This window comes from Lissotriton helveticus, chromosome 3_1, assembly GCF_964261635.1.
Source record: "Lissotriton helveticus chromosome 3_1, aLisHel1.1, whole genome shotgun sequence".
Taxonomy (NCBI): domain Eukaryota; kingdom Metazoa; phylum Chordata; class Amphibia; order Caudata; family Salamandridae; genus Lissotriton; species Lissotriton helveticus.
This window is the reverse complement of record NC_136061.1, coordinates 377,433,653-377,448,938: the sequence shown is the minus strand read 5'-3', so window position 1 is coordinate 377,448,938 and position 15,286 is coordinate 377,433,653. Positions and strand designations below refer to the sequence as shown.

The 15,286-nt window shown below is 49.4% G+C and overlaps 1 protein-coding gene across 1 annotated transcript in view; it reads right to left on the bottom strand.

Annotated features, from left to right (window-relative positions):
- The window catches only part of SPAG5 (sperm associated antigen 5), a 620,821-nt gene that overhangs the window by 40,335 nt on the left and 565,200 nt on the right, over positions 1 to 15,286 (bottom strand). Inside the window, exon 24 of the mRNA XM_078680111.1 lies at positions 13,170 to 13,244. Within this exon, the coding sequence (XP_078536237.1) occupies positions 13,170 to 13,244 (75 nt within the window). The remainder of the gene's footprint in view (positions 1 to 13,169; positions 13,245 to 15,286) is intronic.

Sequence of the window (15,286 nt, the reverse complement as noted above, 5' to 3'; positions counted from 1 at the left end):
CTCGTGCAGGAGGTCTGCCGTCATCTGAAGGTGGTGGACGACTGTCTGGGGCGAGCCCGCCTTCAACAGCCAGTCGTCGAGGTAGGGGAAGACTGAAACCCCTAACCGGCGCAGATGAGCTGCGACCACCGCCATCACTTTCGTGAACACCCGTGGGGCGCTGGTAAGGCCGAATGGGAGCACGATAAACTGAAAATGCTCGTGGCCTACCGTGAACCGCAGGTAACGCCGGTGGGCCGGCAGGACGGGGATGTGAAAGTACGCATCCTGCAAGTCCAACGCTACCATCCAGTCTTGTGGGTCTAGAGCAGCCAAGACCTGAGCCAAAGTCAACATCTTGAACTTCTCCTTCCGGAGGAAGCCGTTGACGTTCCGTAGATCCAAGATAGGACGCAGGCCTCCCTTGTCCTTCTTGGGTACCAGAAAGTAGTGGGAGTAGCAACCACACCCTACTTCTGGCCCAGGAACGCGCTCGATGGCCCCCTTGGCCAAGAGGGCCGTAACTTCCTCCTGCAGAAGAGTCAAGTGGTCCCCCGACACACGGTGGTTCTGCGGTGGCATGGCTGGAGGAGTGGACTCGAAGGGGAGGGCATAGCCCCTTCGGACAAGCTGCAGCACCCACCTGTCCGATGTTATCGCGCGCCAGCGGGAGTGGTGATGGCGAACCCTGCCACCCACTGGCGTCACGTGAGCCCGAAAGCTCGGACTAGGAAGGCTTGGATGCCGCAGCGGAGGGAGGCGTGGACTGACCACGACGCTGGCCTCTACCGCCACCACGGCGGAAACCACGGGCGCCACCGCGCTGGGGAGCGCTCTGCGCCGCGTGGCTGGCAGCACGTGTGGGACCTCCTCTCCCTTGGCCACGAAAGGGCCGAAACGAACCCGTCTGCTGGCGCTGGGTCTGGGTCGAGAGACCCAAGGACTTGGCCGTGACCCTGGAGTCCTTGAAGCGCTCCAGCGCGTGGTCCGCTTTGTCACCAAATAGGCGACTGCCATCAAATGGCATGTCCATAAGCGTATTTTGGACGTCTGGTGAGAAGTTGGCAGATCTCAGCCAGGCATGGCGACGAATCGCCACCGTAGTGGACATGGCCCGTCCCAGTGAGTCCGTGGTGTCCAGACCACAACGGATCGAGTACCGCGCCGCATCCCGGCCTTCAACAAAGGCCCGGGTGAGCTTGTCCCGCACTTCCTGGGGGCATTGCGGCAAACACTCCTCGACCGTATCCCACAGGGAGTGGGTGTAGCGGCCCAAGAGGCACGCGGTGTTACAAGACCGCAGCCCAGCACTCAAAGAGGAAAACACTTTCTTTCCGAATTGGTCGTACCTCTTTGATTCCCGGTCGGGCGGAGCCGACGGAAATGCGGACTGCGAAGTGGAGGCCTGGATCACCAGACTCTCCGGGGAGGGATGGGTGGACAGGAAGGCAGGGTCGTCCGCGCAGGGACGGTGACGCCTGGCAACGTTCCGGTCAACCGGCGCACCAGAGGCGGGCCTGGACCAGGTGCCCAGAAGGACATCCGTCAGGGCCTCATTAAACGGCAGCAGAGGCTCCTGGGGGCATGACTGCGGTTTAAAAACTTCCGTCAGGATATTCGGTTTGACCTTCGCAACGGGGAGCTCAAGGTGTAAGGCCTTGGCAGCCCTCATCAGGACCACCGAATAGGCAGCACCCGCCTCGGACGCCACAGGGGACGGAGAGACAAACCCAGGGTTGGGCGACTCGTCCAGGCCACTGGCATCACCCAGATCACCTACCCAGTCCACATCGTACTGGCAGGCACGGGATAGAGGGTCCTCAGACCCCTCCCAACCCTCTCCATACTCCTCCTCGTCATACCCATATTCTGGGTCGACGATATAGACATCGGGGTCAACAGGCCCCATCGGCGTCGGGTCCGGCGTCGGCCGACGCCGGTCCGGCTCCGAGTCCGGAGTCGGGGAGGAAAGGGGGGTGGCGCCGCGCGGCGTCGGTGCCGGGGACCCGACGCCGGCCGGAGCCGACGGCGGAGTCGCTGCACCACGCGGGGGCGGTACCATGGGCTGGCCCACAGGAACCGACGCCGGAGAGGCCGGGAGACCAGCCGGCGACGAACCAGAGGGAACCAGCGGCGCCGGGGCCGGAGCCACCGGCGGCGCCGGGGCAGGAGCACCCGAACCGCTCGGGCCCCCAGACGGGACCGACGGGCCCGCAGGCGCCGAAGGCCCCGCCGGAGAAGACCTCGCCCTCATAGCAATGAGGAAGGCCTCGATCTCCTCACGCGACGCGCCTTCCCCAGGGACCGACAGGTGTGGGGCAGACGGCGTCGGCGACCCATGCGGGACCGCGGGGGTGGGGTCACCCGAGCCCCCGGCCGCAGCACGCGGGCGTCGGGGGGAGTCGGGGGTGCGATGGCGACGCCCCGACTTCTTGTGCTTACCTGACGAGCCGGAGGAATGGTGGCGACTCCCGGAGCGCCCATGGCGGCTCCGCGACCGCTCCCTCGACCGCTCCCTCGACCTCCGACCGGACCGGGACCGCTCTCGACGCGGGGCCGACAACCGGAGTTCGAGAAGCTTGCGGGACCGCTCCCGCCTAGCTTTTCCAGTCAAGGCCCGACAGTCGACGCAGGACTCCACGTCGTGGTCCGCGCCCAGACACCGGAGGCAGAGTCGATGGTGGTCGGTGACCGACATCATGCGGTCGCACTCGTCACAACTCTTGAAACCGGGCATCCTACCGGCACCGTAAGGATCAATCAGTTAACAAAAAACTTGGTCAAAAGACCGGAGTACTGCTCTTCGGATCTGCGCTAACTGGCGCGGAAAAAAGAAGAACTGACGTCAGCGCGCGGAGGCGGCGTCTATATACTCCAGCGACGTCATCACGGCGCACGACGCCGACGACGCGGAGCCGCAGGGGACGCCTGCAGACGACGCCTACCGACGCGCAGGGGTACTGCTACGCAAAAGTTTCCGGATCCAGACTGACGCCTGGGGATATTCTAAGGTAAGGAATCTAATACTAACCTGTTTCTTTCAGATGTAACATAACTGGTGCTATGTAAAGCGCTCTGATACTCGATTTGGTTCAGGTCTAGTTTGCGCTATATAAAACTCTGCAAAACAAATAAAATAAAACTCCGCAATAGCTGCAGTTAAGCTTAATGGCCATTCCTCGTCTTATTTTGCTGTTCAAATGCGTACGAGGCAGGGCTGCCCGCTATCCCCTTTAACGTTTGCTCTTTATAATGAGCCTTTTATTAAGCATCTGCTGAGCAATGCTGATATTGCTCCGGTTCCTCTTAATGGGCTAGAATTAAAACGATGATATCGCTATTTTTTCTATGAGTCCAGTCACTGCTTTAGCTGAAATTACACAAGAGGCCCAGCGATATTGTTCTTTTTCCGGTTATAAGACACAGACGATTTTGAATTTTCAACTTGAAACGCCCCCAGCAGCATTAGGGGTTACAAGAACGGCAATATATTTGGGAGTCTGTCTTAGTAGCCAAGTTGACGATGTGATCACACTAAACTATGAACCACTGCTGAAGAAGGTGGTGACAAAATTGCAATGCTGGCACCGGCTTTCCCTTAGTGTATACGGGAGGAGTAACATCGTTAAAATGAATATTTTTCCAAAGTTTTTGTATTTCTGTCGTACGATTCCCCTAAGGGTGCCGCAGGCGTTTTTTAAGCGTTTAGATGGTGCCATTGGTAGTTTTATTTGGGGCTACTGGTGTGCTAGGAAATCCATCCGGTATATAAAACTATCATACAAACAAGGCAGCTTTAAACTCCCAGATTTTAAACTGTATTTTTTGGGCTGCATTCGCCGGTCGAATACAGAGTTTACTTAAGGGGCCCAATAGTACTATTTGGCTCTCATACTAGTTGGCCTGCGAACCAAATACTGGGTTTTTATTGTACAAAACGTCTCACCCTAATTACTATAAGCGTGTTCGATTCAAGGTAGGGACATTACCAGGATACGGCATGAAAACTGTAAGGAATATACACTATCAGTTCTGCATGTATATACTGCATTATGGGAAAATCCCATGCTGCCTAACATATTTCACGACAACGTTGGGAAAGAGTGGCAGAGTAAGGCTTACCTATAACACAGCTCGGCCATTTGTATGATGGACAGGGATTCCGATCTTTTTTATCCCTGAAAAAAGAATTTGTCTTGTTACAGATCCATTTTTTCAAGTATTTGCAAGTGAGGGATTTTTTCATTCGTGGTCAGGGCCTATTAGAGCTATCTAATCCTTCTGAGGTACTATCTGTATTTTCTCATACTACAGGTCGAGGAACTATTGGCAAAACTTATCAGAAACTTATAGCAGCTGTTAGTGATGACGGTATACCGATAGCAGCTAAGCAAAGTCGGATTTTCAATTTTAATATAACTGAAGAGGAGTTACAGGAATCTTTGGAAATTATAGACTGCAGTGACTTCAGTCAATCTGAAACTTCAGCAATATAGAATTATATTTATGCTTTATTATACCCCAAAGCGAAACTCTAAGTGGGCTAACACTCAATCAGCTGCTAAGTCATATTGTCTGAAGTGTCAAGAATATGCTGCAGATCTTCGTCACATATTGTCCAACATTGAAAACATTTTGGTCTGATGTAACCCTTGCGCTTGCAACACTATATAAGATATATGTGTGTATATATATATATATATATATATATATAAAAAAAAAATCTAAGAATGGCCTTAGATATTATAAGGACCTGTCTGCTCATGTAGATAGGGCCTCACATGAGGTATAGTGCCCTAATGGTGGCTTACCTAGGCCTCATGCAGTGCTGGCATGTTGACTCTTCACTTTTAGCTGCACCACAACACGCAGGCTGCAATGGCAGTGGTGCATGTTTGTGGTAAGAGGTCCCCGAGGTAAACCCTCAAGTGCCTTACCCTGGCTACCAGGTTCTTATTACCACAGGTACTACTACTACAAGGGACTTACAGGTAGGCCAGAGTTGTGGCAATTGTGGAAACAATGGTATAGGTTAGGGAAAGTACCCAGGCCCTGGGAATCTGATTGTCAGGGACCAAGGGCACACTCAGTCCAATTGCATCAAGTATCTGGCAAAACGTAATGGGGCAACATGGCAGAAAGGGCATGAGACTAAACTTTTCCAAGATTGTCTTCATTGTCCTACTGAAAGGACCTGGAAAATCCATCTGCATTGGCAGGGGCAGTCCCAGGTCTGTGTTCCACTATAAAGTCCATTCCTTGTATGGAGATGGACCACCTCAACAAATTGGGATTTTAACCTTTCATTTGCATTGGCCATCTGAGAGATCTGCAGTCAGTTTGGATTATCACGTGAGTCCCAAACAGGTAGGGTCTCAGATTCTTTAGGGACCAAACCACAGCAAAAGCCTCCCTCTCAATGACACTCACTTTTCCCTGGGGAGCATCCTCCTTCTTATAAAAGCAACAGGTTGGTCTTGGCCATTATCATTGGTCTGGGATAGGACTACTCCTATATTTAACTCAGAGGAAACAGTCTGCACAATGAACTGCTTGAAGTCGTCTGTAGCTTTGAGAGTAGGTGTTGAGCACATTGCCCTTTCAGGGTGTCAAAAGCCTTTTGACAGTTCAATGTCCAGTTCCCTTTCTTTGGCATCTTCTTAGAGGTAGGTTCTGTGAGGGTGGGTCACAATGGACCCATACCCCTTCACAAAACTATTGCAATACCCAGTTAAGCCAAGGAAGGCCCCGACCTGGGTCTGGGATGTCCAGAGCGGTCTGGATCTTGGGTTGTAAAGATTGTGCTTGGCCTCCAACTGGAAGGTAACCCAAGTATACAACAGTTTCCTGCCCTATCTGGCACTTGGATGTTTTGTTAGTTAGGCCTGCAGTTTGCAGGGCCTGTAAAACCTTCCCAGAGTGCAGCAAGTTATTCTGCCAGGAAGAGCTAAAGACAGCAATATCATCAAGATATGATGCACTAAAAGCCTCCAACCCAGCAAGGACTTGATTCACCAACCTCTGGAAGGTGGCAGGGGCATTCTTAAAACCAAAGGGCATAACAGTGAACTGATAATGCCCATCAGGTGTGCAGAATGCTTTTTTTTCTTTGGCTACTAGGGCCATCCCAATCTGTGAATACCCTGAAGTTAATTCAAAGATGCTGAGAAATTTCGCCGTCCCTAGTTTATCTATCAGGTCATCAGCCCTGGGTATGGGGTGAGCATCTGTCTTAGTGACAGCTGTAGGAAAGGGCACCTTTTTGCATGGTTGCCTCCACTTTTTGCCAAACTGTTGATGTACTTTGCGTGTGCCCTGGGTTCCTGCCAACCATGTACCCAGGGACTATGTTCTTTCCCTAAACTGTACTGATGCAAAACCCAACTGGCACTCTTTGGCCACATGCAAGTCCCTTGTAACTAGTACCATAGGTCCCAAGGGCACTGTGGCCAGGGAAGGCATCTAAGGGCTGCAGCACTTATTGTGCCACCCGTAGAGGCCCTGTAACTTTACACACACACACACACACACACACACTGCCCTTGCAGGCTGCGTGTTTTGGTGCAGAACAAAGTGAAGATTAGTCATTGTACAATGTGTGCCATGCCTACAGGCCACTGCCCTGGCATAGGTAAGCCACTCCTCTAGATAGGTGCACTATACCATTGTGATGGTACAGGCACATGAGCCCTGTACCCCTACAGTGTCCAAACAAATTCTTAAGACATTGTAAGTGCAGTAATGCCATTAGGAGTATATGGTGCTGGGAGTTTGTCACTGCGAACTCCACAGCAAAATGATGGCTTTACTGAAAACCGGGAAGCTTGGTATCAAACTCCTCAGCATTTTAAACAGACACTGATGCCAGTGTGCGATTTTATGAAAAAACACTCATGAAAAACAACCTAACTCTTGTGTTCTACCTGAGTGGCTGCCACCACCAGACATGTTTCTGGACCCCTGGGCCAAAAGCCTGCTGCACTCAAGGTCCTGAAATAATGCACATCCAGGGACGAGATGCCAAGCCTTCTCCCCCAGGATGTACAGGATCCACAAAGGGGAAGCTTCAAAGGCTTGCCGCCTTTGTGAGCTACACAAGCCATTTGCTGCTCCCAGCAACTGGCCCCCACCAGTTCTGTCCCCCACTTTGGGCGGGAGCGTCGGCAGGAAAACCAGGTTAGGAGGAGAGGTGTGCCCACCTTTGCCAACCCCACCCCTCAGGTGGGAGAGGCAAGGTGAAGCACAACTCTCAGGCACGCTATCTTGCAGATGGGGGACCCAGCCAACTGGAGTGAGGCATTTGCCCCCATCCCAGAGGAGGGTGGCACAATACCCCCAAGGAAGGGACCCATTGGTCCCGACCTTTACCTACCTGTAACGCCCCTAAATCTAGTATTTAGGGGCAGCCCAATACTTGCCTCCTCAGACATGATCCGACAAGAAGAGAGAAGAAGGACCGCAGAAGCCGTGCTGAACTAAGAAGGAGGACGCCCACTGACTAGGCCCCTGTCCTACGGCCTGTCCCAACATCGAACTTGCTCCAGCACAATCCCGGCGTGTTCTGCAGCCAGCAGTCCCCAAGAACCTGGAGAACCTGCCCTGCCTTCCCAAACCAAGACTTTGTCTCCTGTGAGCAGCGGATTTGCTCACCCACAGACTCTGGCGCCGGACAAATCTGCGCGTCTGCACCATTTAGCACAAGACGCCCACAGCCGGAGTTTGAGTGGCCCAGCACCAGGAGGAGGTCTCCCTGGCAATTCTGACCTGAGATCCGGTGATCTCTGATCTGCCCCTAGTCTCCAATCGAAGCCTGTAGCCCCTTTCTGGAGAATCCACCAGAATGCGACCGGAGCCGGTATGAAAAACCTGACGCCTAAACACACCCCTACACCTGACGTTCCACGGCCTTGGGTGACCAAACTGACTGTGTCCCAGCATCCCCAGGCATCCCAACTTACCTCTCCAGTCGGTGGTTTCCTCCAGAAGACCTTCGCCTGCAGTGTTTGTTGCAACCGGAGAATCCCCATTGAAATCAACCAGACACCCAACACCAAAACAGCATCCTGCACCACGCCACCCCTGTGCCGCTGCACATTGAGTGCTAAACCTGGTCCCCCTTTGCCCTGAGCCTAACACCAGGAGCTTTGCTCCCATTGCTCCCACAACCTTGTGGCCTGTTTGTGAGCAGCAACCAACCGGAGGCACCCTATCCCCATTGGATAACATTGGGCCTCAGCACTCTGCACCCGGCCTCCCTAGTGCTGCTGAAGGTGCTTTGAGAGTGCATCCTCGACCCTGGGCGAACCCTGGTTCTAACCCCTGAAACCCAACTCCCACAACAAAGTACTTACCTGCAAGCAATGTATGAAAACTTGAAAAACTGCATATATGAAAAAAGTGAATTAATTACCTTTTGTCTAGAAGATGTCTCGGTGTGCTATCTAGGCATATCACACTGATTAGCAAAAGTAACTTGAAAAGTAATCCAAGAAGTAATGTGTATTGTAATCTACAAAGTAACTGAAAAGTAATTCGGATTACTGACTCAAATTCAAGCAACTGCATTTGAACCTGCATTCAACTGTAATTTACTGTATAAATCTTGCAAAGTATTCGTTTACTTACCTGCACCAGGCCTGGTTTGGTTCTATAAATAAAATAACGAAGTAATATTTTTATACAAACAAAATTGGTCTGAGTTCAGTCTTTGAGCGTGTGACATTTCTTGCCTTAGTTTGTACAATAAATGCGTAACACTACCCTCTGATAAAGCCTTACTGCTCACCCACACTACCACAAATAGAGAGTAAGGTATTATCTAGTTTTACCTCTGCCTACCTTTGAGGTTGCACTGGACTGTGCACACTATAGCTTACTTTGATAAAGTATATACAGAGTCAGCTTCCGACAACATCATTGAGTACTCCATAGTCCATATAGAATCTAATCTCTCTCTTTCTAGCCTGGAAGTGAGGTTTGGGACTAAGACTACTGTGCTGGCTGAGGGACTTTCAGAGGGTTCAGTAATCACTAAATTGAGGATCTTGCTTACTTCAGCTTTGATGCTCTCCTTAACTTGGTCAGACTGTTGACAGATTTTGGTTTTGCAAGCTGTCCCCAGTGTCCACATCATGGATACATCAGTGTGTCTGGCCAGGGATCGAGGGAAAGAGCCGAGCATACTGCTGCAGGGCATGCCTACAATTAGCTTGCTGTTGGGCAGTGAGGGTTTCTGAATAGACAACTCCATCAGCTGACCTATCTTGTGGACTGTAAGAGAGGAGGTCAGGGAGAGATTCACTCTCTATCTCCTGATCCTCAGCAGTGACCAACAGCATATACACATCAGTCCTGACACAAAAACATTTCAGGTGGTTCACATGGATCAACCTCTTGGTGTGCCTTCTAGTGCCTAGGTCTACCTCCCTAGTAGGTGACCGCACTTTTTATTTCCAGGATAAGTTAAGGGCCACTCCATTTGTCCTGGAGGGCCGTTTGTGCCAAAGGGTTCCAAAACCCACACCTTCTGCCCTGGCTGGAACTGCACCAGTGCAGCCTTTTGGTTGTACCACAGTTTCTGGAGGTTTTGGATGCCTTTTCCATGTACTCTGCCATCCTGACACGGAGGCCTAGAACATAGTCCACCACATCTTATTTAGGTTCATGGAGAGGCCTCTCCCAACCTTCTTTAACATGAGCCAGTGGTTCCCTCACAGGATGCCCAAACAGAAGTTTAATGGGGGAAAACCCTACTCCCTTCTGTGGCGCTTCCCAGTAAGCGAAAAAGGAGGCATGGCAGGAGGACATTCAATCTCCTTTTGAGTTTTTCAGAGAGCCTAATGACCATGCCCTTCAAGGTCTTGTTGAATCTCTCCACAAGGGTAATGATTTGTGGGAGGTAAGGTGTAGTGACTTTGTAGTTTACTCCACACTCAACCCACATGTTTCAGGTATGCAGACATGAAGTTGTTACCTCGGTCTGACACCACCTCCTTAGGAAACCCTACCCTGGTAAAGATACCAATGAGGGCTTTGGCTACTGTGGGGGCTGTAGTAGCACTAAGGGGATTGCCTCAGGATATCTGGTATTATGATCCAGTACTACCAGTATGTATTGGTTTCCTGATGCAGTGGGTGGCTCAAGTGGACCCACTATGCCCACACAAAACCTTTCAAAGGGAACCCCAACCACTGGTAGGGGAATTAAGGGGGCCTTTGGGTGACCACCTGATTTGCCACTGGCCTGACAGGTGACACACGAGCTGACAAACTCCTTCACTATCTGTGACATCCAGGGCCAGTAGAAATGGCTAACAAGCCCTTCCCAAGTTATAGTCTGATCCAGGTGTCCGGCTAGGGGGATGTCATGGGCTAATGTGAGTAGGAACTCCCTGTACAGCTGATGCACTACCACTCTCCAAGTGGCACCAGATTTGGGGTCTCTGACCTCTGTGTACAGGAGTCCCTCATGCCAATAGATCCTATGGCAGTCACTGACATCTCCCTTTTCCTGTGCAGCAGCTTGCTGTCGCAGGCTCTCAAGAATGGGACAGACTTGCTGTCCAAGGCACAGCTGTTACCAGGAGGGTCCCCTGGGTCCAGGAGCTGGCCCAGTGAGGGTCAGATGTCTGCTGTCTCCGAGGTTACAAGAGAACAGTTCCCAAAGTAAGGCTCCCCAGTGTGTCATCACCTTCCTCATATTTGGGGACAATCTCTTTGGGGATTTTAGGGTCATAAGAACTTTCTTTTTCTCTTGGTTTGATATTGCTGCCACAATTGATGGGGCGTAAGCCCCTCCCTGTTCTACTAGAGCCTGGACTCTTGGTCTAATCTTTTGGTCAACCTTGCTAGAAGGACATCCTCTTCACTGAGGCTGTCCTCAGTGATCTCACAAAGACCTGAGCTACCTGTGTGGGTTCTCGGTGTTGTGAGTACTATGCTTGGGGTCGGGCACATGGGCTCTGTTCTCCATACCTAGTAAGGGTTGTTGGATGTTGTCTTTCCCATCACTGGATTCCTTTATTTCCGAGTTGGAATCTTCCCTCGCAGATGGGTGGTTGCTGGAGTATTCTGCGAGAAGCTCCTGAGCTTGAAGTTGTAAGGACGGCACCCCATGGGTATTTTCTTTAGTTTGCATAGAGACCTTAACTCACTCATCTCCAGATGGAGGTAAGAGGTGGTGTTGAGCTCCACCACCCTATTCTCTATGTCAGCTGTTACTGTAGTCATGGTTGTGATCTTTTTAAAGAGATCAAACACTTCTAAACACGTTCCCCTAGCTGCAGTAAGTTGTTCGTTTTTAACAATGTTAAAGGGACTTAACCAGGGCCCTAACAAGACTTAAGAATTTAGAAAAATTGTCAATTCAAGAAATGAGGTGAACTAAAGGCAATTTTTGGATTGTAGTCGTGTGATCAGGTGTTGACCAAGTGGTCCAACAAATGCAAAGTCTTTGACCCCCACCGCTGATCCACCAATATAGGAAGCTGGCTCTGTATATACTGTAACAGAGTAAGGTACAGTGTGCACAGATTCCAGTGGATCCCCTGAGGTATAGCAGAGGCTAAAGTGAATAATACCTTGTGGTAGTATGGTTGAACAATCAGGCTTATCAGAGGGTAGTGTTAAGCATTTGTTGTACAAACTCGGGCAAGAAATTAATTCACACACTCAAGGACCAAATCCAGAACAATTGCTTGTATAAAAAGCTGCTACTTTTTAATTATTATTACAAGAGCCAAGATTTACTCAGTAGCAGGTAAGTGATACTTTCAATACAATAATATTTTACAAGATACAGTGTGCACTGGTTTTGTTGAAGTATACAAGTTACTTTGCAGTAGAAAAAAATGGATTGTAAGCTCTTTGGAATGATTGCAATTACTTTAGATTATTTTCTAGTTACTTTGTAGTTACGTTCTAGTTTGGGGTGAAACAAACTAATAACAGTCTAGGCATCACAGTACATCAGTGAGCAGGTTAACTCTTTTGAAGACACTAAGTTACTTTGTTGCAGTGCAAGACGTGTTCAACACTTGGAACATTTGTCGTAGAAAAATCCAACATACAATCCTATGGAGAAAAACGAAGTGTTAGGTTTGCAGGTAAGTAAACTGTTTTGGTACCGAAGTTGAGTTGCCAGGCAATGCCGGGGCACCATTGGACCTGGGCACCAGGACGCTGGGCTGGAGAATAAAGGGGTGTCTTTGGACGTCTGGTTTCCGCTTACCAGCAAGGTCGCGGTCGAGGGGGTCATCTTGAAGAGGTTGCAGACCTTGACATTGGACCTTGGAGGCGACACAATCGCCACCACAATCCCTCCCATGAATGTTAAGGTTCCACAGGGCTCAATTTTGAGCCCAACATAGTTCAACTTGTATATGGCCCCTCTGGCTCTCCTCGCAGAGAAATACGGTGCCAAAATAGTTTTGTATGCGGACGACACTCAATTGTTGTTCACGTGCGACAAGGGTGCAGAGTTCAAAGGCAATGTGATCAACACCTGCCTCTCAGAGGTATTTTCTTGGCTTAGACAAAACCAACTGAAGTGTAACTCTGAAAAGTCAGAGACCATTTTCTTCTGCTCACGTTCATGTGAACCACCGTGGGGGTCAAATTGGATGCTGCTCTCTCTATGAAGGCTCAAGTCCAATCAGTGGCAGGGGCCAGTTTTGGGGTGATGAGAATGCTGAGGAACTTTCTCCCCCAACTCCCAGTCTCTTACAGGAAAACAGTGGAAAACAGTGGTCCAGGCCCTGGTGGTTTGGAAACTGGACACCAGCATTGTGCATGCTAGAGTTTTTGTGTCTGTGTTTACAATGCTAAAATCTAAACTACAAGTCTTCGAATGCAAAATGTTCTTGACAAAAACGTTAGGACTTATCTTATTGACATTTGCAATGTCACACCTGACATGGGGCCACACAGGGCAGGACAGAAACGCAGACACACAAAAGAAAAGGAGGCCACATAAACAGGTAACAGGATAGGAGAGCGCAAGCATACAGGGCAGGTCGGGATGGCACTTGGAGATGGCACTGCAGGATGGAAAACTGTATATAGATGCTGGATGGGAGGTGCACTTGCATCCAAGGCAAAACTGAAGGTCACACACTTAGGGACAGGATGAAAAGTCAGGTGGCAGTACAGTACTGAGAGAGAGGATACAATTCTTAGTAAATATTCCTTACATGTCGCATTGTCTTCTGGAGAACTTCAGACTTTGAATTTTCTGTATCTATCAGCAACAGTCGTAGCTTGGTAAGCTAGAAAAAATATTTATAAGAAAAAATTAGTTTAGCAAAAGATACTTCTCTACTCCTGGTCTGGACTTACACCTTTACTCAGAGATTTCACCAATCATTGTCCATGAATGTATACTGTCTAACTCATTAAAGTGGTATGTTCTTCATTGTGTAAGAGGCTGCTCTCAACCCCGTTTAAAACTCATCCCCAAATGCCTTCAAAAAAGCAAGCCTACCCAGTACCTGACAAAGAAGCGCTCCCTGTTGATAAAGAAAAAATAATTTACATACTTATGAATCTGATTCTCCAGCATTGGCTTTTATAGCTTCACATGATACATTCTTATGCACATACTCCCTCCTTTAACCCAAAATGGAAATAATTGATAGATTGAAAACACAACAACATTTATTTTTCCAAGCTCTATTTTCTATTGAGTTTTAGTTCTATTTTTAGTATGTAACCATAAGTGTATCACTACTGTGAGAAGCTGGCCTGGTATATGATGCAAACACAAGGAGATGATTAACGGAGCACTGAAACTTTTCAGACACTCACCCCCAGTCACAGATCTGGGTTGAATCCATCATCGTTCTTTAGCCCACAAAAAGCAAAGGTGACCATCAAATAGACCCACAGGTCGGAGGCATTGGAATCGCAGGGGGACCTCAAGCAGCTCACAAATAGATGCAGGCCACAATGCACATGATGCGGTGTGGCTGAAGATTCTGCTCACAAGAGATGCTCGAGGTTGGGACTACTTAGAGCCTGAAGAGCTTCTTGAAGGAAGTCAACAAGCCTTTACATCTGCACCGGGGTTCGGTTATTGCAACCCCCACGAGGTATACTGCCTCAAACTTGGTGAGAGGGCAGGCCTCTGGAGCTGTCGAAAACCACCACATGTGGCAGTACCTATTGGAAGGTTCCTGTATGGTGCACATGCACAGACGATGCAGCAGACTGGAAGGGAAACGTAGTTCAGTCCAAACGAAGTTCAGCGAAGTCCAGAGTGCCCAGACGGTAGAAGAAGTGGTGTCTGATCTAAATCTTATCCCACGACAAATCTAAGGACCTACACCCGGGTAAGCCCTTAAGTACCCTAGGGAAAGGGTTGGGAGGACGCACCCGCCTGAGGATGCAGGGTGTAAGCAGCTAAAACAGGCCAAGTAGTGCCTGGGATCAACAACGGCCCTTGTCTGACCGCTGTTATAACGTGTGGGAGGGCACCATTAAACCAAACGGCATGCTGCCAAGCAGAAATCGGAATTTCCACTGTCCGATATGGTGCGTATGCAGCAGGAGCATCAGCAGGGGTGCAAGTGTGAAATACACCAGACACAGCATCTACCGCGGGAAATGTAACCCATGAGTAAAACAACTCAAACGGGTACACCGCGTCAGCTGAGACTACTAAAACCACTGCCTGTCACTTTAAAGAAACAAGGTATTCCTGCAAGTGATTCCGCATAGCTACACGACTGTGTGCTTGGATATCAACCGCAGCCATATCGATACAGTAAAATATCAAGCTTGAAGAAACCTATGTAACCATAGGTAGGTTTTATCCGTCACTATTGTCAACTGGAAACAATAGTGAGGGGGTCGTAGACTGATATAAGCACTACTCAAGTGTCTCACAATAAGACCACACTCGTTGGCAGCGCCATTTTGAAGGATTTCTGTTCATACACAGAACTGTGAACAGAGACCTAGGACATTAGTGAATTGTGGTGTACCAGAAACTCACCTCAGTACCTAGAAAACCCCAACCAGCTAGCAACAGTGTCACATTAGCTCTTTGTCCGATAGCAAAGTAACCAATGATTAGACAACCTAGAACATGCGACTTAGGACCATCTCAGGAATGGTGGGAAGTGAGAACACTCTTGTTATACTCTCATACCAGTCCACAACAGGAGTAAAAAAGAGACACGGTAAGGTTAAAATATTTATTTTAACGACATGATCTCATGCGCAGTATTTTAGTCAACCTAAGCAGACATATGATTAAGAATAATATGGTCAGCATGGTTACAATTCCATAAAATAGGAGGAATCATAT